General features: G+C 35.5%; 1 protein-coding gene across 1 annotated transcript in view; it reads left to right on the forward strand.

Moving 5' to 3' along the window:
- The window catches only part of COL5A2 (collagen type V alpha 2 chain), a 116,999-nt gene that overhangs the window by 65,561 nt on the left and 25,885 nt on the right, over positions 1-25,553 (forward strand). The window contains exons 9-35 of the mRNA XM_048058465.2: positions 1,110-1,154; positions 1,682-1,735; positions 2,370-2,423; positions 3,924-3,977; positions 6,897-6,950; positions 7,675-7,728; positions 9,051-9,095; positions 10,373-10,426; positions 11,242-11,286; positions 14,324-14,377; positions 16,131-16,229; positions 16,682-16,726; positions 16,832-16,930; positions 17,376-17,429; positions 18,545-18,652; positions 19,300-19,353; positions 20,092-20,190; positions 20,920-20,973; positions 21,783-21,881; positions 21,991-22,044; positions 22,145-22,198; positions 22,680-22,733; positions 23,312-23,365; positions 23,679-23,723; positions 24,225-24,323; positions 25,018-25,125; positions 25,243-25,296. Coding sequence (XP_047914422.1) covers positions 1,110-1,154; positions 1,682-1,735; positions 2,370-2,423; positions 3,924-3,977; positions 6,897-6,950; positions 7,675-7,728; positions 9,051-9,095; positions 10,373-10,426; positions 11,242-11,286; positions 14,324-14,377; positions 16,131-16,229; positions 16,682-16,726; positions 16,832-16,930; positions 17,376-17,429; positions 18,545-18,652; positions 19,300-19,353; positions 20,092-20,190; positions 20,920-20,973; positions 21,783-21,881; positions 21,991-22,044; positions 22,145-22,198; positions 22,680-22,733; positions 23,312-23,365; positions 23,679-23,723; positions 24,225-24,323; positions 25,018-25,125; positions 25,243-25,296 — 1,746 coding nt within the window. The remainder of the gene's footprint in view (positions 1-1,109; positions 1,155-1,681; positions 1,736-2,369; positions 2,424-3,923; positions 3,978-6,896; positions 6,951-7,674; positions 7,729-9,050; positions 9,096-10,372; positions 10,427-11,241; positions 11,287-14,323; positions 14,378-16,130; positions 16,230-16,681; positions 16,727-16,831; positions 16,931-17,375; positions 17,430-18,544; positions 18,653-19,299; positions 19,354-20,091; positions 20,191-20,919; positions 20,974-21,782; positions 21,882-21,990; positions 22,045-22,144; positions 22,199-22,679; positions 22,734-23,311; positions 23,366-23,678; positions 23,724-24,224; positions 24,324-25,017; positions 25,126-25,242; positions 25,297-25,553) is intronic.

Genomic DNA, 25,553 nt, shown 5'->3' on the forward strand with positions numbered 1-25,553 from the left:
TTTTTGGTAGCAATTTAAAAGAGTATTTCTGAAACCAGCTGTGAGCTTATTCTTTTAAGACAGACATTCTCTTTCTCCAGTGGGTCCAGTTTTATGATTGGAATCTCTCACTGTTTAGATATGCCCTTCACTTTTTAGTGTAGCGAGAACAGTGGTAACATGGATTTTTTAATTTTTTTTTTTTTACCATCTGTAAAAAACATTTTGCCACCCTAAGCTGTCTCTGTCTGAACTCTTTTGGTTAATTTTGAATTTTTTACTTTTTACTCTGTGTATTATGTGTATTTATCACATTGTGAAGATACTGTTAGCTTTTTTTTTTTTTTTTCTCCTGTATTTTTTAGCATTCTTTCTCAAGGAAACTGTCCTTCAGTGATTGCATTGTCCATGAGTTTTTCTACTTGCATCTTATCCATCCAAGACCCCACCAGTAAACTTTGAACTGTTTTAACACTGTTTGAAAGGTTCTCAGTAAAACTCAGTAACTGACTGTCATTCAGCTGATCCACTGTGTTTTGGTTTTATTGTTGATCAGAACTTTTAAATGGCCTATGAGTAACTCTTTTGCATTTGGTTTGCAAAAAGGATTTAAAATGCAATGTAAAAATTTGTAAAAACGAATGTGTGTGAAAGATGACCTCTGTCAAAATGCAAGTTATTGCCTGCTATATATTTTTTGTATTGCTAGAAAGAAGAGCATTACATTCAGGATTATTTTTATTTCATAGGACAAGTTACAATGAGGCATGAAATTTTTCTAAAAATACCATGAAAACGTAAAGGAGAATTTTCTGTAACAAACATCAACCACTTAGAAGCTGTTCTGGTATTTTGTGTGATTCATGAAAATGCATCCTTCCATTGCTGTTTGCTCCTGCTCATGGCCGAGAACAGCAGCATGAGTTTATTTTGACATTAATTCCATTATTAGATTAATATAAGTAATGACTTTCAATTCAAGGGGAGACTATTCTCTCCAACTGTACTTGTAGTCTTACATTTTTTTTCAATATAGTTATGCATTATAAGGCAATTTTGCTGTCAATGCAGAATGAATATTAGTTAGGGAAGTGTGATTTTCAGTGTGTAACAATTTATGGTTTTGATAGGGTCCAGTGGGTCCAAGAGGTCCTCAGGGTCTCCAAGGAAAACAAGTAAGTGTTTCATATCATGGGATTTAAGATAATTGGACAAAGAAGACAAATCACATAGCAACTTGTATATGTAGAAGAGAACTCAGCTCTGAGACATATCTGTCTTGAAGAATGGCTGAATGCATCTTCATCTAGATGTGAACCTAAATATACTGCTCTCGAGCTCTGCTCCAGTTGTACTCTATAGACAGAAATTAACTTGGAAAGAACAATGAATTAGACACTTAAAATGGTTTTAACCCAACACACATCTTTTAATGAGTAAACAGCAATGAAAATGGTGGTTGAGTTATTTTCAGTATTAGGATGGTGTTAGCATCCAGTGGGTTTTGTGTACGGCTGATGACTTATCCATCAAGCTTTAGATCTTAGCATCCACCTTCCACTTGTCTTGCAGAGTGAATTGTTTCTGAATTAGAATCCAGACTGTTCCATGGTCTGTTGTTTACCTGATCATGGATTTTAATTTGCATCCTTTTATGTTTAATTTTTGGAATTTGTAATTGTATTTATGTCATTAATTTTAGGGCGGTGCTGGCCCCACAGGCCCACCTGGTGAACCTGGAGATCCAGGGCCTATGGTAAGGCAAAATAAATACAAACACTTCTACAATAAAAAAGTAAACAATTTATTATACCTCCTTACTATAGAAGAGTTTTTTTTTTTTTTTTTTTTTTTTTAATGTTGTCTCAACCAAAGCTATCAGGTAACTACTACTTCAGTCAAGAGTTGAGGGGTGCAAAGCATGTTGTCTTGTATCAGTGAATGTGAATTGTTTTGTATATGAATGATAATTATGATTATTGTAAACAATCATTATGACTTTGCCACCACAGATCTGAGGATGATTAAGCACTTGTAACACTGTAGCTAGTAGGTGTTTCTATCATACAAAGGTAGATAAAAATACTCATTTTTTTTGGAATTGATATAATGACTAACGGTAAAAGGGAGAGTCAATCTGGGAACAACAACAACTGATATGTATATTTTTTTTCTCCTGAAAAATCCATCCTATGTTCTTATATAACTTAATGCTCGTTTCTTAGGGACAGGATGGTTAGAAAGAGCACCACAGAATTTAGCAGGCATGTTTTGACATAAAGTCATCCTTTCTCTACACTTGTTTTTGTAAAACACGACTTTCAGATAGAGCAAATAGCTATTTTAGTGATGTCTAAATTGACTTCTCAAGAAATATATTTATTCCTTAGGGTCCGGTTGGTTCTCGTGGTCCAGAAGGACCTCCAGGCAAACCTGGTGAAGATGTAAGTTTGTTATTCTTCATTTCTTGTTTTATTTTTAATAAAAAAAATACTGGCTTCTTTGAGACAATGACTAACCAGCAGATGTTCCTGTCACAGCTACTCTTTTCTACTTCCTTTTCCTTCTAATCATACTTCTCATTATCGCAGTATCATAACTATAACTGTAGCAATGGATATTTTCCAGAACATCCTTTCTTCTCGTTACATGTTACCATGATAGCTGTGGTTTAAGCACTGTCTTTTTATTGTTTCTTGCCTCAGCCAGTTCTTCAATTAAGATATCTCTCTTGAAATCAACCTTGATACATGCTTGATTATATACAGCATTATATACATATATATCCAGATTTTTGGGATCACATGATGAGCTAGAAGAACTGTAATGATAACATTTACCCAGATCAGGACAATAAAATTTTACTATTTAAAAACTTAATAGTTTATTATATCCATAACTGATTTTATGACTATGTACACATGTATATTTATATTACATGTATAAATACATGGATATAAATAAATATGTATGTACCGCACAACAGTAACCTAAGAATTTTCCATTAGACATATATTCTTTGTTTGCAAAGCATGTTAGATCTGAGTTGTAAATTGTTACTGAGAAGTGAGATGAAACCTGAAGATGCCAGATGATTTAGTATAGAAATCACCATAGTTTCCGTAATTTTGCTTTCTTGTAAACTGTACAAGAAGTTATAAGAATCTTTGGAAACAGTTTATTCTCAATCCTCAATGCACTGAAACTAAATCTCAATATTACTTGAAGAACTTGCTCCATTTCCATTTATGTTTGTATGGAGTACTTTAATCGCATCTGTGATGTGTTTTACTGTGTCTCTGTCCAGAAACTGTTTTTCTGAAGCCTTTCATATTCCTGCAGTCCAGTGTCCTGGATGTATTTGAACTAACTGATGCATGTAAAGGGATATTTGGTTGTGGCTGTGGAGGACTTTGACTAGTCCTTAAAATATGCTTGTTTAGTTCTACCATATTTTATTTCCTATTGCATCATGGAGAAAATAGTTACTGATTTAGAATTAAATGATACCCATTTAAAAACAGAATTTGAGTAGAAGAAGTAATGAGCTATAATGCAAACGGTTTTCAATTGCTGCTCCTAATGAAATTTAAATTTGTCAGCATAGTGATGGCAAAAGTTTGCCTGGTTAATTCCCAGGAAAACCACATTGCAGCACCACCTTGTGATGCTGAGGTGCGTTTTGGACTCAATCTTCAGTTTCCACAATTCTTTTTTAAAAACATTTTTAAATTAACATGCCCAATGCACATTGTTAGTCAAGTGTGCATTTGATTTATGTCATTGAAATTGTTACAGTAAAGAGAAAATTTATAATAGTGATGTGCTGAATGAGGACGTTTGAATATCCTCATTTGTTTGAATAGAAAATGGTAAGATAAGTGAATTAATTTTGTTATTTGCTATATTTGCTATTTTCATGTGTTCCTTTTTTTTTTCATTAGGGTGAACCCGGTAGACCAGGACAATCTGGTGAGCCTGGATTCCCAGGATCTCCAGTAAGAACATAATTATTTACATTTTAGAAAATAATAATAATTGTGTCACCAATATCTGTTTTAACAGTAAGCGTAAAGCTTGCCCTTTCAATTTCTTAAGTACTTGTGTCAGCTAACTCTAATAATCCTAATCAGTGTAATAGCTAAGAAACAAATAGGTCATTCAATGACCCTTGTGTTAGTGCTGAAAGTCGTCTCATAGGTGCGTATCTCAACTATTCCGTAGACGAAATATGCATAAAACAGATGACAGCGCATGCAAGTTGTACAGTTCCCAGTATTTCACGTGGTCATTCACAGTCATGTGCAAAGAGTGCTGAGAGAATATAAAGTGATGTCAGGTTAGGGTGGCAGTGTCTATCTTTCAAACAGTCAGTCTGGGGGACAGGGAAAGAAGGTATCATAACTGTAAATAAAATTTATTTTCAGTATGCAAAAGTGATTAAAGGATTTCCAAATAGTAGGTATTTACAGTGCAGAGGATACTCATAATGGTTAACTTAAAAATAAAAGAAAGCGGTTATATCTGAAATGTCATTTTATCATCACATATAATTTTGGCCCATATTATGAATTCTGCTTTTGTTAGTCCCATTTCTGCACCTTGAAGGGAGCTGTAGTGTGGCCAAAAAGGGGATAGATACATCTCAGAACAGAAGCCACTTGATACGCATCATCTCTTAAGCTGCCTCCTTTTCTTTCAAGCATACAGCTTTTGCCTGGTAATTTTGTTAGCAATGGGAGATATGATCTCTTTGAGAGAGAGAAACGATCTTTTAATGAGGCAGCATTTTTTCCTAAGCTTCCCTCCAAAGCTTTTATAAAACACAAAGACATTGTTTTATAAGCTGCTTGAGGCTAATGTAGTCTGCAGAGTGTTGTTCTGTTCAGATCAAGCTGTTTTATTTTTGCTCAATAAAATCATCTTTGCTTCATATGTTTTTAGAATAGTGCATGTTATTGAACATCATCTGCATTTAAAGCCTCTAATAAAATCTTGGGAAAAGTTGATTTGAGAGAACATATTTACATGTGCAATCAACCTAGGATATTGTGGACAGTAGGGTATAGTAAAATTGTCCTGAAGGACTGAAACACTGGGAATTTTTAGCCAGTAACTTCGGAAAGTATTTCTCCCTTTGTTCATGATAAATCCAGTTTAACAGATTTGCAGGTTCTTTCTGCAATGACAAGCTAATAAAGAATAGGAATTTGTGTTCTCGTTAAAATCAAAAGACTTTTGAATGAAGGAAAGAAGTATTTTTACTGCACACCCACAAAAGTTAACTAAGAGTTTGCTGCAATTGCATAACACCAGATAGAACAGCATTGATTACACAGTTGGTATATCAGAGAAGTGTGTAATGTCTTGATCAATGACAAGCCCCATAGACTTCTACAGATATATCTGATGAGTATTTCCCCTTGTGCAGGATTTGCCTGGTTACCATCTGACTTGTCCCATGTGTGTCCTTCATCGTTTGAGTGCCCTGGTTGTATAACATGATATACCACTGCTTGAGCACAGCTCAAATAAACCGTTTTTACGGGCTCTATTCAGTCTAAAGAAGCATAATTTGTACAATTTCAAATTTACATGCTAGGCCTTGTACAATGACTGAGATTGTCCTTCACTGAAACTCACTGAGTATAAATAAGTTCAAGCAATCTTTCCTACTCATTTCAGAAAATTCATACCTTTATGAAGTAATTTGTCCCTTAGGAATCTGTAGATTCGGGAGTAATTTTCAACTGAACCTTATGATCAGACATTATCCACATAATTGACTATGGGAAAGACATTTCTTACAAAGACCTTTCTTACATTTCTTAATGCTAACAAGGAAACAGCTTGTGTGTACATAAAGTGCTTTTCTCTCATGCTGAGGTCTTAGATGTTCTTTTTCAAAGTTACTTCATGATGCTTCATTTTCTGTTATATATCTTTATGAGTTTTTGGTATGCCAAAATGCATGAAATATGCTATTTTTGAAAATTTTGGTTGAGAGGTACTCAATTTTTATTCTTTTCACTAAGCAAGATACTGATGCGCTTAACTCTCTCAAATAGAAAATCACGACTGAAGTGCCCTTGGTTGCAATGAGACCACAAAGGGAGTGAAGTCCTCTCAAAGCAGAAAAAGTTAATCTCTGGTGCTGGTTTCCTAGATAGGTTTGAGAGGCTCCTTCTGGTAAATGCTTTTAGTTTATTAAAAGAATGTATAACAGTAATTCTTTCAAAAACCTGTAAATGAACAAGGAATGAGTTGTAGGTCCATATAGCTGTGGAGAGCTGGGGGAGATGGAAATGCCCAGCTGCCACTGAAGTGAAAAGTCCCTTTTGTTACTTAACCTTTCCTGAAAGAGAAATCCTGAAATTTGGTAGAAATTGAAGAGCGAGGCAACTTTGGTTTAAATTCTAGGTATGTTTTAATAGCTGTTTGTCATGCTATCTGTCTGATATATTCTGATATAACGTACAGTTAGCAGTTTGGCCTCAGTTTCTGTTTTATGTTAAACGATAACTCTGATTTTTGACTTCTATTTAATTGAGGTTACTCCATGTTAAGCTTCAAAACTTGATCTACCATTATTGTTTGTTTGTTGGTTTTTTTTTCATTACTTCTGTTGAAATTTAAGGTTTGATCATACACCGATGTAAGCTATAAAGCTTTTGGTACCAGTGAAAAAGCATATAACACGAGGATATTCTAGCTTCATAGGATGTTATGTTGTATTGTCTGTGATCCCCTCCAATTCTATGCTTGGCTGTATTGTTCACCAAGCTGAAGGAGTATTAGGAATATTATTATTAATACTACTACCGTCTTCCCTGTTAGCAGCATTATTACTAGGGTTATCTGCAGAAATCAGTGTTTTACTTTTGTTGGTGTTGTTTTTCCTCCTTTTTCCTACTTAGGGGCCTCGAGGCTTTCCTGGTGCTCCAGGTCTTCCAGGCCTCAAGGGTCACAGGGTAAGCAACAAGGTTTCCCTCTCCTTATTCATAATGTTTCAAGACAGTTTCAGTGCAAAGACATTCAGCTTGGTTTGTATTTGTGGTGAATTTGACTACGCTGTTAGTCCTGCCAATCACAGCAGAATCACTGCCATTAGAGAGAAAGAGGGCCTTGCAGAAAATCAGCGCTATTCCCAGTTAAGCTGACCTCTGTGTTATATTCTTGTGTCTTCACTTTATTTTCAAATGTTCTGGGAATCTGGAAGAAGCTTGCATGAGCCCTGCCAAGTTTCAGGAGGCACAAACCTGACAGTTCTCTCACTTTGTTGGCAAGTCTTGCAGTAGGGTGGGGAACTCGAGAGGTGGATATGTTTGCAAGATGGACTGATTACAAATTACTGAGTTTTCTGGCCAGAACTTTACTTCAGGGAGGAATAAATAGGTTTCCTATGGCTCAGAGCCTTGTCCCTATTGTTTTAGGATTTTTTTAAAAAACTCTTTTTTTAAAAAGGAAAGTAAATCCAAGGAGATGTACCTTGTACAAATGGTTTCCATTTAAAAAATATTTAGAAACTTTTTCCCCTTTTCCATCTGTTTTTTAATTTTTTTCCCCCTTCTTTCTTGCTCTTGCCACCTCAGGTCCATTCTTAAGGCTTTAACATTGAGATTTTAATGATAATAGTAGAAATGGGGTGTGCGTGTATACCAATATAATCTTTCCATATTTTTATAACGTTTACAGGGATTAAAAGGACTTGACGGTCCAAAAGGTGAAATTGGAGCAGCTGGAGCAAAGGTATTTTCATGGCTCAAAGAACTAAACACTTAAGCATGGTTTCTGAAATGCCAAAATAGTGTAAGATAATAGATCTTTAGAACAAAGCTTTGTACCCTCTCCTATGAGTGGTACTTGAATGGAGTTACATTTTTGCTGAAGAGGCTATATGGAATTGACTGTTTTTACTGTGTGTTCAATCCACATCAACTGTTACAAACTGGCATGTCTGGTCTCTATACAGGAAGAGGGAGTTTGAGTGAACTGCTGGTCACAGTTTCATTTGGGACTCAGTTTTAGTTCTGTAGAGTATCATGAGGTGAATTAACTAAGGTCTCTCTGTGACACCTATGCAATGTTGAAGACGGCAAATTCTGTTAGCAAGGAGCCCATACACATTGCCACTTGGCTAGTATATGGTTCTTGTTGTTTTTGTGTGAACTGGTTGAGAGACTGCTCCGTTGCTGCTTTCTGAATTCCCTTGGAAATCCTGATTGTAGTGACTTGTGTCAGCCAGACTTAAAACAGAGTGAGGACAGTTTTCTAATATTTTCTTTAGTTAATAAAATAAAACAATTAAATCCTAACTTTCTTCTTTTAGGTTACCATACTAGGTTTAAACAAGGTTGGCTTAAAAGAAGCAGATGTTGCAGAGGGGAGCATAGTTTATCAAACCAAATATTTCTCACCTAACAATTTTATTCTCTTAGTATTTTTGACCCTCACTGGTACTGCACCACCTTTACTACTTTGGCTCAAAGCAGTGACAACATGGGATAGCCAGCTGCATTCAGTATTTTCAAGATGGATTAAAAGTTATTTTAATAAAGCATAGAAAACTTTTTTTCAGGATTTTCCATGCTAATCAGTGCCAATACTGAAACATTTTGGTTTGCTGAAGGTGACAATCGCAGGTGGGCTAAACCTATTCCTTCAGATTAAAAATGTAGTAAATGAAGGGAATCTTCCACAAATGTAAATTTAACTGTGAAATCAGGAGTTGAAAGCTTGTCTAAGATGAGATTTCTTTGCTAAGACTGTCTACCACTTTCTGTGGATGCAACAAGAGCTGAAACATTGGACTTGACAATACTCCATTAATTGGTGAATGAAGTGAAAATGAAAGAGAGATGGGAAACACCGGGGGAGAAGATGATGACAATATTTCCTGTATACCAAGGGTATATGAAATGATGTCCTTGGAGCAGGTGTGATGCACACAAACGACTATGCAAATCTGCCTCTTAGGTCTAACATAAGTGCAGAGGAAGGGAATGAGACATGTAACTCTATTATCCTCTAACCTGTTCCCTCTAACTGTGTCATTTCGTTTCACTTTCTAGGGAGAATCTGGACCAACAGGTGCCATGGGTGCAACGGGTCCTCTAGTGAGTGTCACATGTAGTGGATATTACTTACAGAACTGTTTTTAAGATTGTTCATGTTATTGCCAGTAGTATATGCAGGAATTTTATGGTTTTGAGATCTGTACTTGATGTCTTGAGGCTGAGTTTTCTCCTTATTAAGGCTTTGTTTTCTATTGTACTAAGAGTAGTTTTAGTCCATTGTAAGTTGTTATTCCTGGCAATTCACAGGCATACAAATAATTACGATAAATCAGAAGATTATAACAGAAATTTGAATGTAGGTTTTGTATTTGTTTGCCAATGCACAGAAATTTAGGGGTAACTACATTCTTTTTCTTTTTTTTTTTCCTTTTTTTCCTCCAATGTGTTGATGCTTCATATGGATTAGGTTATTACATTCTGTGATAGAAACAGAATAATTTAGGTCAGAGATGCACTAACTAAGAAAATCACAGAGAGAGGATTTGGGAGGTTATGAGGTTATGGTGAGGGTAAGTATGTGTGGCATAAAAATAGAGAAACTTTTTCTCAGAGTAGTTTTCATTCAGATGTGGTTTTGGAAAACTGTAAACAGTATAAATTCCAAAAATCCACTTTCAGCAGTGCTTACAGATATCAGACAGGTGCTTTACATAAGTTAATGACATCTCTGTGAAGCACTATCTTGTGTCATGCAGAATGCAATGTCCCTGAAGTGGAACCTAGTTTGTGAATGAGCCATAGTAAATGAGATTGCATTATTGACCCTAGTGAGTATATATAGAATTCATTCTAATGTGTTTAAAATGAGAAATACTGTTGGAGCAGGAAAAGAGAAATTGCAGTCTATTAAATTTCCACTGGGCAAGCCTGTGAGGCTGCAAGGATTTATGTAAGCTGCTACTTCTTTCCTGCCATAGAACAAGAAAAGGTAAAACTACAGGAGGAAAAAACCATGGCCCTTGGTTTCTGCAACCCTTGTTCACATCGCCAGTTCTTATTGTACTTGTAGTCTCAGTGAAACTAATCGTGTTCTTGTTACAAACACATAAAGAAAATGGAACAGAAAAGTGCTAAAGAGTAATGCAGTGCAAAACTTATTTGAAGGAAAAGAAAAGTCAAGGCTTTTTGAAGAAAAAGTAAAAATAAATGAAAAAGATGGATTAAAAAAGGATGGGGTGGGATGGGGAGGGGAGTGGGAGCGTCCCCTCCTCTATGGAGAAAAAATCAAGTGAGTTGTTTTTTCCACTTTTTGTTATTCTACCATGATGACCTCTTGAATACTGATTTTATTTATTTATTTTAATTCTCTCTTCAAGGGACCTAGAGGAATGCCAGGAGAGAGAGGTCGAATTGGACCACAGGGTGCCCCTGTAAGTAGGGTCTTGATTCTGTCTCCTTGTAATTCTTCTGTTTTAAAGCCATTAGCCTGGAAGTGCTTTTTTTTTTGTGTGACTGCTAGTCACTTCCATTGTGACTTTTGCTTAAGAAAGTTATAGACTGGACAGAAATTTTGGGGTGAAATGATTAATATATATTTCAAAAGTCAAAAACAGCTTTAAAAGGAAAATGTTAGCTGCATGGTAATTTTTCAAGCTAGAATTGCCCAAGTAGCCAGATATCCTCCCACCACTTATTTCCCACTTATTTCTGTGATTCTTAAATGTCTTATTTGTTTCTGTGCAATATGGCTTTTCTCTTGAAAGAGAGAGAAAAAAGTTTGGAAACAAGATTAAAATGAAAATCTAGGCTTTCAATTTATATTAACTATTACCATTTAACTCCAGGCAAGAAAGCAATCTTGTTAAAAATTATTTTGCTTTTCAGCAAAAAGGGGGATTAGCCTTGACATGAGACCATATTTGAGTAGAAATTTCTCTCTGTTCCTTTACATCTAGTGTCAAAAACTGCTTGTACTTTTTTTCTTACATTTCTCCCCATGACTTTTCTGTGCTCAATTTGTTATTGTTCCATACAATGACAGTGTCAAAATATCGTCCTCTCTGAATTTAATAGAGAAATCTGTTTACTTAAAGGAAGCATAATTTCTTCCAAATGTAATCCAGCATTTGTTTGAATGCTTTAGTCTGTATGGCTGTTACCACAAATGCTAATGACAACTTAAAAAAAAATAAAGAAAGAAAAAAAAAAAGAGTTCTTACAAATGTTTGTCTGTTTTCATATCTAGGGTGGACGTGGCCAGCACGGAATGCCTGGGAAGCCAGGGCCAATGGTAAGTTTCTTTCGTAATCACATTTTTATTTCACTTCATATTTAGCACTTTCCTTTTGACATCACCAAAAGAAACACAAACAACTGTTGGTAGTTGCTGGTAAAAGAAAGTGTCCCTAGAATATCTGTAATTGGTTCCTGGTTCTGGCACTGACCATAGCTTTAGTGCTGAGAAACAATGCTCTGTATTTTACTTCATCTAAAGGTTTTAATTTGCAGAGGGGTAGGATACAGCACCTTCCCTGGAGAGATGATGCCTTGCTGCTTTTATGAAGTAGGATCCATGTTTTAGGGCTATAATTATCTTAACGATATGTACAACAGTTTATAATTGCAGGTTATCTTCCTTTACGTACAAAGTTGACAAATGAGGTTATACCCATTCTCAGCAAGATGAAATGCGTTCACCAATAGCAAAACTCGATACTTGCAATTGATCCATTACAAAACATGTAAAAGACAGACTTTTAATTATAGACAGTCACACACTGAACTGAAGAACCAGCAGCATATGTGTGAACATTTTCCAAATTGATAAAAAGTGTCTTACTGAGAAAGCCTGGTATGCATGATTGTGGAAGTTCTGACATAATTGCAGTTGAGCTGAATATGACTGTGGCAGCTTAAAGCGTGGATGTTAGCATACCAAAGGGTGATAGTTTTGTTCCTATGATCCAATATCATAGTGCATTTGCAAGATGCATTTAAGTCAATTCACGTGAGCAAATGTATGCGGAAGCCAGTGTGATTATTAACAGTTATACAGTAGTTATGTATTGCCTTTGCAAATGGAAGTTTAAGATGATTTCATGCTATTTGTGCTAGACCAACTCACACCTTAAAAATGTCGGTTTTTGTTTGTTTGTGTGTTTATTTTGCAAGCATCACTGCTGGGATGCAGTTGACAGTTTCCGCCTGTTGATGCAGCCAACATGAACCTTTACCACTTTGTGATGTTCAACTTAAAAAGCAAAGCAAATCAAAAAAGCAAACAAAAAACAAACAACAAAAAAACCCACAAACAAACAAGAAACCAATCCCCAAACACACCTGACCACAATTAAAATTTCATTCTGTAGAAACTTTTTTTCATAGTGATATAAGTCCTGAGAAACATTTATTTTATCTATGTCACCTTAATGAACTGTTTTCTGACAAACTTCATTTTTAAAAAAAGTAACTGTAATAGAAACAGATAAGTATTTGTCTAAAGGCTTAAAAACTCAGTTATTTAGTGTATCACAAAAAAGGGGCAACTTATTAGAAGAAGCTTTGAACCGGTGAAAAGATTTTTCAGTACTGAAAGCAAAATAGAGTTAAGAGCAAGCCATTCTACACGAAGCTTGAAATTTTTATTTGGCATAAGACATGAGTTCAGCTTCACTGGATATGATAATTGGTTGACTAACATTTTTGGTAAATTCCCATACAGAGTCACAAGGGAGATACTGATTCTTAATGCATATGTTTCTTATTGGAGGAAGAGTTAATGAAATGCATTGTTATCTGAGTCAGTACAGTGGTCTGCCCTAATTCTGGAATTCTCCTTGAAATGACAGAGAGATTTGGCAGACGTGTATTTGTGAGCCAATAAACTGGGACATAGGTTTTCAGAATTATACTTACTGAGCTGTTACATCAGTTCTGTAGAAATCCAGTGCCGAGGTCATGGCAGAAATGTTGTCTGTAATTAATACTCACTATTACAAATTGTTCTTATTAAGTTTGTCAGCAGAGGTTCATTACATAGAACATTTTTTCATGGTATGCATCATATTTTACAAAAAGAGAGAAAATCAGGAAAAGAGAGAGGAATCATCTGGGAAGCCAGAATTGTAGTGAATACTTATAACCACTGTGTGCCGCCACACAGAGTTTAATACAGCCGAAATGTTCTTCTGTTGAATATATTGTTCAGCACAAGAGGCATTATGGAAAGGGAAACAATTTATAATTTATTCCAAGGTCCTTAATAGGAAGCCTTTCTGTTTAATGGGGTTAGCATCATACCAGGTGTGTTACAGTATATACATCTGCAGTTTGCTGTCTAGTGACTTTGGCCAGTCTGCCATGTAATGCAAGTCCAGCTGGTTGCATCCATGCCCAAATGTAAGGTGCACCTGTGCTCTGCAGTACAAGGCACCAAGAATTTGACTCTAGAACTCGAAATAGTGTAGCGACATCAATAGAGTGGTCTGCTCAAGCTGTCAGACTTTCCGCTGTACTGCTTTTGGGAACTGAAGATGAACCTCTGCATGGAATAGTGTTTCATGGTATGCCATAAACAAGCCTTTCCTTCTCTTCCAGAAATATCTGCCTATATCTGTACAAAAATCCAAGCAATAAACACTTCCTGCTGTACATCTTTGTCTATATAGCCTTGAAAACATAATACAAAACCTGCATTTTAAAGTTTGCAAATGAATTTGGTTGTGAGTTTGGGAATCTCAACGGGAGAGAAGAGTAGGAAGCAGGAACATGTAGTTGCACGGCCTTTAATTATATTATTACTTGTCATATTGTTCACCTCAAAAATCTTGTCTAGCAACACAATTGTTTCAATGGAGAAGTGACTAGTATTTCTCTTTTTTATAGGTTAGTGTTTTATGTTTAAAATAATTGAAACTCTCCTCTGCTACTTTCTGCAGGACAAATTGTGATCACTGAACAAATATATTTTCCTTGCCATACCACAGTAATATAAACCTAGAGAGAGAAAATGAGACTTTATTTAAACAAAAATTGAAAAACAATTGCTATAATAACTTTGATTTGTATATGTTGCAATTTGCACATTAATAGCTGAATCAAGCTGCAAATTTACTTATAATTCAGTAAATATATTATTAAAACATCACAATTCCATAGAATTGTGTACATCTCTCAGAAAAAAATATATAGCTATTTATTTTTTGTTATGAAAAATATTTTACGATGAAAATATATGTAATCCCAGAATCATATTTACCCAATGATTAGATACTTATCTGTATGATCTAAACACTGGAATTATACCTTTTTGTGTCTATCTTTTACAGGGTCCACTTGGCATAACTGGTTCTCCAGGTTTTCCAGGTGCTCCTGGTGTAAAGGTATGAAATAAAACTACCTTTTAGTATGTTTAACAACACAGAATCGCCCTGGACTACATAGTGTTTCCATAATGACGTGTACACAGGTCACTAAGAATTGCTGTGAAATCAGTCTTGATATTCTTGAGAAAGAAGATGGAAATCAGAAGTCAAATGAAATAGTTGGAACTCACCACAATTAAGATATTTTTTTTTGTTTTCACTTTTGCTTGCACTAAAGGATGATAATAAGATAACTGTCATGCTGTGCTCCCAAAATCTTGTGCAGTTTATTTAAAGAATAACAAGATGAGTTCTGCAAGTTGAGCTGTGATGACTAATCCAAGACTTAGTAAGGAAGCAGCACCTTCCAGTGACCAGTTTTGGCCAACAACAGTTTTTGAGATGACCTAAAGTGATAGGAAAAATGCCTGAAACCCCAACAGAGATGTACCGCAATTTATTGCAATAATTCAAATGACGATTTCAAACTTTTGTGGTTCTGAGTGATTGGGCTAACATGGAAAACTTTCACTAGTTCTGGTACTGTGTTTGTGGGAATTTCCTCTCTTGTTTTTCTAGAAACCACTCAATTATTTTTTTCCTAGCCTTGAGAATAAGTCTGCAAAGAAGATAGAAAAGATGACTCATACAGTTTCCCTATACTTCTTTCAATTGCCCTTCACCCAACTGCTCTTAGCTGTTTCCAATTCTTAAACATGACAAGAAAAAATTATACAAAAAGAAATTCTTTTTCAATTAGCCAGGTAGCCAAGTTCAGCAGATGTTTTTTGTTGTCATAAAGCCGGCAACATTCATGAAACATTTTTTTTTTTTTTTTTGGAAACGAGTCTTAATAGTATTAACATAACATATATAATTAAATAATAGGCCTTTTTAGTGCATGTCATGAAATGGTTTGGTATGGCTAAACAGTACTAAGTATCTAAATAAATATTTGGAGAAACTGTCATGTGAAGAATCAATGAAAACTTTTGAAAAGGAGGAGCTACCTTCAAGTTAGATCATCAGATGATATAAATTGGAATAGCTGCTTTGAAATTATAAAAGCTAAGCAGACTACATATTGAAAATGTGCATTTGAGTTCTGAAGATGCAATATTAACAGCATCAATTCCAAAATTAAAATTAAAATTTCCTTTATAAAAATAGAATTCAAAGGAGATCTCAGAAGAAATTGTTTTGTTGGAGGAGGATCCAGTCCACCCTGGCAAGGCTTTGCTGGGAGTGATCATTTGTTTGGTCTGTCATACTCTAACCAGCATAACCTGTGACAATCAGAGTATTACAGAATATTGCATGTATAAATATATATTTGTTTGTTTAACATATAATATAGTGCTGCAACAGCAAGTTAATTTGTACTGTGCAAAAAAACCAAATGTTTTGTTACTCCTACATCTCAATGCTTGTAACAAAGCTAAAATAAAGCTTCTGAATTGCAAATCTGTCCTGGGATTTTAGATAGAGATGTCTGTCTAAAATATCTGATCTGATTTGGGCCACTGGATAGAGTGCTGCTCCTCCGTAGAAAGTTTCCTTTTATACATTGAGAAAAAAATCTGTTTGTAGTTTTGAAGTTTTATGTTCACATTGACACAGAATTAAGTCAAAATATATTTTAAGGATAATGAAGTATTTAAAGATCTGAGTTGTTTTTGTCTTATGAACCTAGTATTCCTCCTTAGTTACTTTGAAGTGCTACTATTTAGATCAAAATAATCTCCAGTTGTCTTATTTTGTGATGTCTTAGGGAGAAGCAGGTCCAACAGGTCCTCGTGGTCCTGAAGGCCCTCAAGGACAAAGAGGTGAAACAGGTCCACAAGGCCCAGCTGGATCGCAAGGTCTTCCAGTAAGTATATTAAATCGAGTTCCTCAGTAGTTAGTGTGTGCATGTTGCCTGTTTATAGGGAATTTTAATACCCCATTTGATAGGCAGTGAGTTTTGCCCAAATTACTTTCTCCTCCAGAAAAGAAAATGTATCATTTATTTGTTTTCTGGTTTTGTTCAAAACAACTTTCTATAATTCAATTAAAAAAACTTGGAAAGCTTCAAGTTGCACAGTGTGGTATAGTCTCAATCCTACAATTACTTTAAAGCTTAAGATATGAAGATGAAAAGTCACGTTAACTCGCACACTTTGTTACTATTTACATTTGCAGAAGTAGATCCTATGTTAATATATTTATTTAATAGTCTTTATTTTTTGCTCTTGTAAAGTGCATCAAACAGCTATCTTCTGCTTTTGTTATCAACCTCCCCCTAACTGAAATTAATTTTAATGATTTGTGTGTTATTTTTAGGGTACTGAAGGGACAGATGGTTCCCCAGGTGCTAAAGGCCCAACCGTAAGTAGTCACATGGCTTGCTGAAGAAATTGTGTAAGTGGATTTATTTTATTTCCTTATTTATATTATTATTTTTCTTTACCACGCTGTTATTTCTATTTGTAGGGATCTCCTGGCACCGGAGGTCCCCCTGGCTTATCAGGTCCACCTGGCTCCCCAGGACCCCAAGGCAGTACTGGTCCACCTGGTATTCGAGGGCAGCCGGTAATGATGGCTTTGTCACCACAGAAATTACGATATCTAGCAAATGTGTCACTCCATGAAACTAAAACAGTGATTAGCAGTAAGGTTCCTTTAAATAAATTAATGAGTATGCTGAGAGTCAGATCTTGTGAGTCTTCTGCACGTCCAAAATACTGTTATGGCTTTCTTAGAAATCTAAGTGTGTCTATATAAATTTTGAAAAACAGTAACTGTTATCTCCCCAAATTAAAAGTTTTTCACTAAAGTTTTTGTGCAAATGTCATAATAAACAAACACACTAAAGGGAAAGAGAAACCATTGAAAATATCCTATTATATTACCTACAACTAGTTACTAGAGAATGTTTTTCTATTTCATCACATAATCCAAAATGATCGAATGATTTATGCAGAGTTTTAACTCTATAGGTGTTAATCATGTGATTGGTTTTTTTTTTTTTTTTCAGGGAGACCCTGGTGTTCCAGGTTTCAAGGGAGAAGCAGGACCCAAAGGTGAACCAGTAAGTATAAGCTTTGTAAAATGAATAGGAATCACAAAGGCTTGTAAGAGTATTTGGAATAGACTGGTACAGTTTTCAAGACATTTGTGATGTTATTTCTCATGATTACTTCTGTTTGTCAAATACTTATTGTGGAAGACAAACCAAAGTGAACCTGGCTAGACAGTATAAAGAAAGAATGGTAAAGCAGGTCCTTTGATATTATAAATAGCTTACCCCTTATAGGCCTCAAAGACAGAGAAGCCAGCAGCTACTGAGGTTTCTGTTCTAATTTCTTCATCACACAAGAAATGGATCCCACATGTTTCTGGACATTTAAAAGCACACAGATCTGTGTGCTAATCATAATAAACAAGTATTTGTTTAAACATACATTTAATACACTTTATACTTATGCAGGTGAATATATACAAATTATTAAAGTAATACAAATATATCTATACTTGTATGGTATGAATAGCTGTTTATCCCACAGCTAACGTTTATGAATTATTCTTCGGGAACATGGCTAATTTCATGCAGTAACCATATGAATTTTGGAGGTAAAGTTATTCTGCAAAGTTGGGTTCAGTTTGGTTTGTCAATCTATCTTTAGTTTTTCTTTCTCACCAGTTTAAGTGAGCATGCAACAACCGAAAAACCTGTGCAGATAAAATAATGTTTTCCTTACCACTGACTGGCTTCTTGTTTCTTTGAGAATTTCTTCAAGAATGTCATTGATTTTGAGTCTTTTGCCACTTGTTCAATTGATCATAATAAATAAAATTAAAAATTACCATTTCTGGGCAAAGAGATTATTATAATAAGCACTGTAATAATAATAATAGAGTAATAATAATAATATAGTAGTAATAATAGAGTATTGCCAAACTGTACAGTTATAGTACAATTTATTCATAGTGACCTTCTTACTGAAGAATTTGCTTATAAATAATGAAAAAAGAGAAAAACTGGTCCTGAAATGCTGTATTTTATAACTGAATCAAAACCTTAACTATTTTTTCTTTCCTCCTTTATTTGGAAAAAATGTTTATGATGTTTAGAAGATAATCTGTTTCAATATGAGCAGTGGTGAGCTTAACAATGAATTTTCAAACATATTTTACTTTTAATAGGGTCCACAAGGTCCACAGGGTCCCATTGGTCCTATAGGTGAAGAAGGCAAAAGAGGCCCTCGAGGTGATCCTGGGTCAGTAGGTCCACCAGGTCCTGTTGGAGAGAGGGTAAGCAATCCAGAAGAATGTCTTGTGAGAGATGCACTGACAATCTGAAAAGGTTTTGAACTTGACCTAACCATTAATTTTCATAGACTTTGGTTGTAGGTGTGGCCAAACTTTATTTTCCTAACAGTAGTCAAATAATGGCTACGACTTGGTTCTGTACCAGATTAGTGACTTTAGGATGTTGTCTTCTGTAATATACTATAATCTTTTTGAAAATGATACTTTGAAGCTCAGGATATAAAAATATGGGAAGATGGTTTTTGCATCGATCTTACTTCTTAGTACTATTTTTGGGGAAAGAAATCCATGTCACTATGTATTACTTTTACAGTGGATATTCTAATTTGTGAATTCAGTGTACAGTACAGCATGGTAATAGTTTGTAGACATGATGAGCTAATCTGCAGATGATGTGCTTAACCCCTATACAAACGATCATCCTGTTTTCAAAGAGGCTGTTCAGCATGCATGAATAAAATGCTGATTTTTTTACCACTCCAAATGGCCCAAAAAACAAGGTTAAAGTATTGAAGTAAGAAAATCATAAAGAAACAAACTGTACCTACCTCCAGACAAGAAACCAAATACTTTATTTACAATAAGTTATGTAAAAATTAAGGCAGTAATCTATCTATGGCTTTTCCCAGGGTGCTCCTGGAAACCGTGGTTTTCCAGGTTCTGACGGCTTGCCTGGACCAAAGGTAAATGAAATAAAAGTGTCTGTCTATTATTTGGTCATTTTTTTTAAATTTTCATACATGCAGATATGAAAGAAAGTGTTCCATTAAAAACATGTGCTTCTGGATAAATGGGCAGATCCTCAAAATCACTGGAAGTAGATTCACAAGAAATTGGCAAATGCCAAGAAGGGGTCTGAATGTTTTGAGACTAAAAGTTTATTGGGAAAATCACTTTGAATTGCTGTTATGTTCAGCTTTCACTGTATGCCCCTGAGTTAATGCTCCCTCAAGCTCAGATGTGAATAGATAAAAGACATTGACCTCTTTGTACTACTATACTGCTACACACATTGCTCTATAATAGGTGATTATTTGAAGAATTGCCTTTCTTTGTGTGTGGTATAGTTGTTCTAGCTTGTCCCTTGAACAGATCAACTTATCTGTGTTTTTCCTAATTGCTGTAACATTTGCAGGAAAATGACTTACCTATGTGTTTGTCTAGTGTTTCTGCTAATTCTTAACTTTTTGGTAAAAATACAAGGATTCTGAAGTCCTTACATAAGCTTGCGTTATGGAAGAGTAGAAATTTGGAAAAAAAAAAAAAAGTAATAATAGTAGAGTATTAATGTTTTGGAAGTCTGTTCTCAAATATATATATATATATATATGTATATCCTTAATTAAAGATATCTGTTGTATTTGAATTTCTCTTACTGTGGCTGTTATACCTGTTAACAAATAGCCCTGGTATCTTTGTAGGGTGCCCAAGGAGAGCGTGGTCCAGCAGGTTCTTCTGGTCCTAAAGGAGGTCAGGGAGATCCTGGGCGCCCTGGTGAACCTGGCCTCCCAGGTGCAAGGGTAAGTAGTTAATAACAGTACACTATAGGCCATGACATTTTTCATTTTCAAAAGTTTGCAGTCATCACTTCGTAAAATTAAGAAACTGCTGTACGAGGACAGATTTATTTCAGTGGGACTACTTAAAGGGTAAAGGCCAAAATACCTGTCGTCTTTTTTTCTGCTGATGTTGGAAAGCACAGGTTCCATTTGTCTCTGAAAGAAACAGCCCTGATTTAGACTGGCTAATGCAACTTAAGGATGTGTGCTTGTAAAGCACGTAGTTACCACAGCTAATATGAATTAAAAGCTTAACCTTCATTTTATTGGTGATTGATGACTTATATAGTTGAGTGGTGCATGTCATCAAGAGATTTTTTTCTGGAAAAAGATTTAGGGAGAATATGGAATGTCACAAAACGAGAGAGGAAGCATCAAGAACAAGGGGTGATATAGTTCACTGGGTAATATTGGCAGAAGTAAAGATGAATCTGTGGGAGGGTCAAGAGGTGTAAAAGTGAGAAAAGGGTGAATAGCAAAAAGGAAGGTCAAAGACAGTGGATGATGAAGCTGTAAAGTAGTTGGAAGATAAAGATGAGGACTTTGCATGCAGAGAGGAAAATTGTGTGAAGAGTATCTGAGTGCTTTAACAATAGTATTAACTGAGCATATCTTTTGGGTTAATTTACAATTTTCTATTGTCCTAGACTTACATGTGCAACCTAACACCAATATTATTCTCACTTTCAGGGTTTGACGGGAAATCCAGGTGTTCAAGGCCCTGAAGGAAAACTTGGTCCTTTGGTAAGCAACATAACATTTGGTCCTTTCAGCTAATTCCACAGTAATTCAGAGTTCTCAACTCATTAAAATTACATTATTAACCTGATTTTTCTTGATTTCTGAAGGTTCACCTTCTTTTTTAAGTGTTCACTTTGGATTCCCAACTCCAAAATTAGTGCAATTAATGTTCCTATAATTTTGTCTGTATAACAGTGTCTGCTTAGCAGTTGCTGCAATATTTTTCAATCATTGTGAACTAAATATCTTTTCTAAGTGTCTCTTTTTGGGAACAATAAAATAATTGTGTGTAATGGTTCAATTACAACAATTACGTATTTGCTTAGCTTCAACAGTGTGGCTAGAGCTCTGTCTGCTTTAAAGACACTTTGACTGATAACTGTAGCACCGAACTATGTTAATATTATTCTATATATGTAAACAATATAAGATAAAGTGTTTTAACTACCACTTGCTATATTCACCAACTTTAAAACAGAAAATTCTAGCATTAAATGCTGGTTTTTTGTTATGATTGTTTGGTTTATGTTGGAAAGACATCCGTCATCGCTGACCTTTTCCCTCTATGATTCCTGAGACACAGCATGGGTTCAATTACTGAGCTGTGACAAAATGAATCCAATATTTTAATTCCATTTAAGGAAATTATTTTGCTGAAGTAATTCAAGTGATTATCTGGTCATGGTTGTTCTTAAGTTCAGTCAGAGCTGGTTGGGCTCTAGTTACACTGGGAGTCATTTTCCAGAGTTTAATAGGCTCATGTGAATAAATAATATTTTTAATCTCATGTGGAAAACGCTTTTTCTCTGTAGGGTGCCCCTGGAGAAGATGGACGTCCTGGTCCTGCAGGTTCAATAGGAATCAGAGGTCAGCCAGGCAGCATGGGCCTTCCTGGTCCAAAGGGTAGTAGTGTGAGTATTGCATCTAGTACCCAAGGTCTGCTTAACTTTAACCATTTGGAGACATGTTAATAGCTGAAAACAAAACCTAAAAATGGTAATTTTTATTCCTGCAAATTAGGGTGATCCTGGAAAACCTGGAGAAGCAGGCAATGCGGGTGTCCCAGGACAGAGAGTGAGTGTGACTGTGATCATTTTCAGTGCTTACAGAAAGCGTGCATTTCTGTTATGTATGTTCACTATACAAGGCTTTTTACTATGTAATCTTAATTTAGGGAGCTCCTGGTAAAGATGGTGAAGTTGGTCCTTCCGGTCCTGTTGGCCCACCAGTAAGTCAACTTTTTCAACACTGCTTGGCTGTCTGACCTACCACCCGTTCATTGATCTTTCTGCCTCTATTTTTATTTATCTTCATGCCACTTGTTGATTCCAAACAAAAATTTCAATAACATGAAAAAAAAATCCTACAAAAAATGTGGGCTTTGTATTAACATGTGCTTATATTGGTATTCCAGTTCCTTTTATGGCAATTATAAAAAAAAATAGCACAAGAGCAAAATTTTTTCATAGTTTATTTTCCTAGCTTCCTTAGTTTCAGTGGAACGGAGTGTTTTTCTATCAGCACAGAATTTTGGGGGAGGATATTAAAGAAATAAGGAGATAAGTTTTATCTTTTATATCTTTTAGATAGGGTATACCTTGGCCAGGGAGAAATAAACAAATACATAATTGTAAATATACATATTCAGAGAGAAGGAAAATGTGGAACCTGACTCTATTCCTCTAACACTTTTATTTCCTTTTGTGTAGGGTCTGGCAGGAGAAAGAGGAGAACAAGGCCCTCCAGGTCCTACAGGGTTTCAGGTATGTGCATTTGTTTTTGTAACAGAAAAAAAATAAACCATGTCTTTATCAACTTAAATTAGAGAAGTTCAATCAAGTGATGTTTAACAAAACACAGCTTCAGAATTGATGGCAATAGTGCTTAGAATGATTACTGATACATAGCTTTCACATCAACTATACACTAAACTGAACTGGCAAAGGCTTAAATGGCAGCTCTGTATCTCTTGAGACAATATTTTTTTTTTCGGTTTTTATTTGGAGATTTTCCAAAGATGTTCCAAATACAAAGCAAAATATTTTTTTTTGTTGATAATGAAGTATTAATTAAGTCAATCTGTTTATAGAGAACTTAATTTTTTAGGGACAGTATACATATGTCTGACAAACGTTAAAGAAGGGCTGCCATTTCACTTAGAGTGGGGAAACACTGATGTAATATTCTTGTAACTATTTCACTTGGGGATCTCTGCTGGCATAATCTTGTATTGTGTATAATACATTCATATTCTTGGTGTCTTAAATCTGGATTTACATAATTTTTCATCATTTTTTAAACATATTTTATTTTTACATTTTTTAAATTTACATTTTAACAGGGCTTGCCTGGGCCACCAGGTCCTCCAGGTGAGGGAGGAAAACCAGGTGATCAGGTAATTTCTGTATAATTTGACAATAATTCACTTCATAATCTAGTTTTACCTTTTCTTTTATTCTCTTTGTAATTTAATTGCTTACACTGTTTCATAATATTTATTGATGTAGTTGACAAGCTGTCTATCAAGACTACTCTTGGATAAAATAATTACTAGAATATAGTCATCTTCTCTTGTCATGGACAGATAGCACCAAGAACTAGTCATTTACATTACAGTACCTCGGAAATGAAAATGTTTCTCTCTAATTTCACAGCTATAAGGCTATGAATAATATTTTCATTCTAATGGTGAGCTCTCTTTTGCATAGGGTGTTCCTGGAGATCCTGGAGTTGTTGGTCCATTGGGCCCTAGGGTATGTATTTTCAAGTATTTTCTTTCAGAAATATTTATAACATTCTCTGAGGTTGAAAGCTAATTCATTACATGAACTTTAACAGCTATCATGAACATTTTGTCTTTCTTTTATTTCAATCTTACCTCCAATAAAATGATTATAAACATAGATACATTTTGAGGCGGTATGTTTTTCTATGAAACCGACCACCTCTAATGGCTCCATAGCTCAAGAAGCAGTGTTAATTAATAGGTGCTAAGGTATTTGAACTCTTTTTTAGTCTGTAAAACTGTTTGGCTTACAGTTTGTGAAATGGCTTTATTTTGCTGAACAACACACGGTATTACCTGCTTTTAAAATAAAAACATAACACTTTTTTTCATTGGATTGGTTTGCCTAGAATATGTTTGTAGGCTCTTTTTTTAAATAGCAGTTCTGTGCTTATGGTGTATTAAAGGTTTTTCCTACCAGACTTGTACCCTAGCTAGTAAATAATTAATATTTATCCATTTTTTTTAGGGAGAACGAGGCAATCCAGGGGAAAGGGGAGAGCCAGGTGCATCAGGACTTGCGGGTGAAAAGGGTATGGCTGGAGGTCATGGTCCTGATGGTCCAAAGGTAAGTTGTAGGGAAATTTGTATTGCTGCAGTGAAGTCTTTGATAATTATTTTCATTTGCAAGAACATAAGAGAGATCTTTCCTTTTTTGTTTGTGTTTTTCAGTAGAACTGGGCACAGCCATTTCTAAACTGCAAAAAACCCTCTAGCAATAGCTCTGTTTTAATAACCATGTCAGTTTACTTGAAGAGGCTTGGTAGGGTTGCGTGTTTAAAAGCAAATGCTGAAAATTGCATGCCTTTCTTTCACCTGCAATTGATTTAATTGGGCCTAGGAAGATCACACCAATAAGGGAGTGCCTCAGTGTGGGACCTGTAATGGATATGAGCTGTGAGAAGCAAAGCATAATTAAAAATCTCTGGCAACTTCTAGCTGTTGCTACTTTGTGTAATAGACCTATGTGGCATCAAGGGCAAGTCAGAGAGAAGCTCAAGCTTCTATTTTTGTCTGTTCTCACCACCAGTAAGCACTGAGTACATGCTAATGTATTTGGAAGGACTATGGTATTACGATTTCCTGAGTAACACAATGGGAAATGAAAAGTATTTGGACATGAATAAGGTCCAAATTTAAGAGAAAATTATTACTTAAAACTACCCCAGAGACTTCAACACAAGGCACAGCGTGTTCTGCAGCCTAGAGACAAAGATACTTCTCAGATGAATAGACAACAACTTGCTCTTTATTTGTTTCAGGGAAGCCCAGGCCCAAGTGGGACGCCTGGTGATCCAGGCCCGCCGGGTCTCCAAGGTATGCCTGGAGAAAGAGGGATTGCTGGCACACCAGGCCCGAAGGGCGATAGAGTAAGTCTCTCTATTTCTGTTGTGCTGAGTAGAATCAGCCATCTCTTAATACTGCAGTTGTCCCAGAGTGTGAACCATTCAGTGTCATAACTTAGACTTTCTGGGTATTTTCCACAGGGTGGCATAGGTGAGAAAGGTGCTGAAGGTACAGCTGGCAATGATGGGGCAAGAGTAAGTAAATCTCTCACTTTTTAGACCTGCTCTTCACACAGAAGATTGTTTATTGTGTTAGGGGTACTCAGGTCATAGAATTAAACAGTACTCAACTTGGAGATATGATGGGCTGAAGTTCTCATTCTGCCTATGATCCAGATTTGGTTTTCAAGTTTTTCCAAGATAGATGTGCACAGTATTCTGGTATGCCTGTGTTCCAAGCCCATATTTTGTATAATAGATAATGGGAATTAAGATGTTAATGGAAAAGATTC

This window comes from Anser cygnoides, chromosome 6 (genome assembly GCF_040182565.1).
Source record: "Anser cygnoides isolate HZ-2024a breed goose chromosome 6, Taihu_goose_T2T_genome, whole genome shotgun sequence".
NCBI lineage: Eukaryota > Metazoa > Chordata > Aves > Anseriformes > Anatidae > Anser > Anser cygnoides.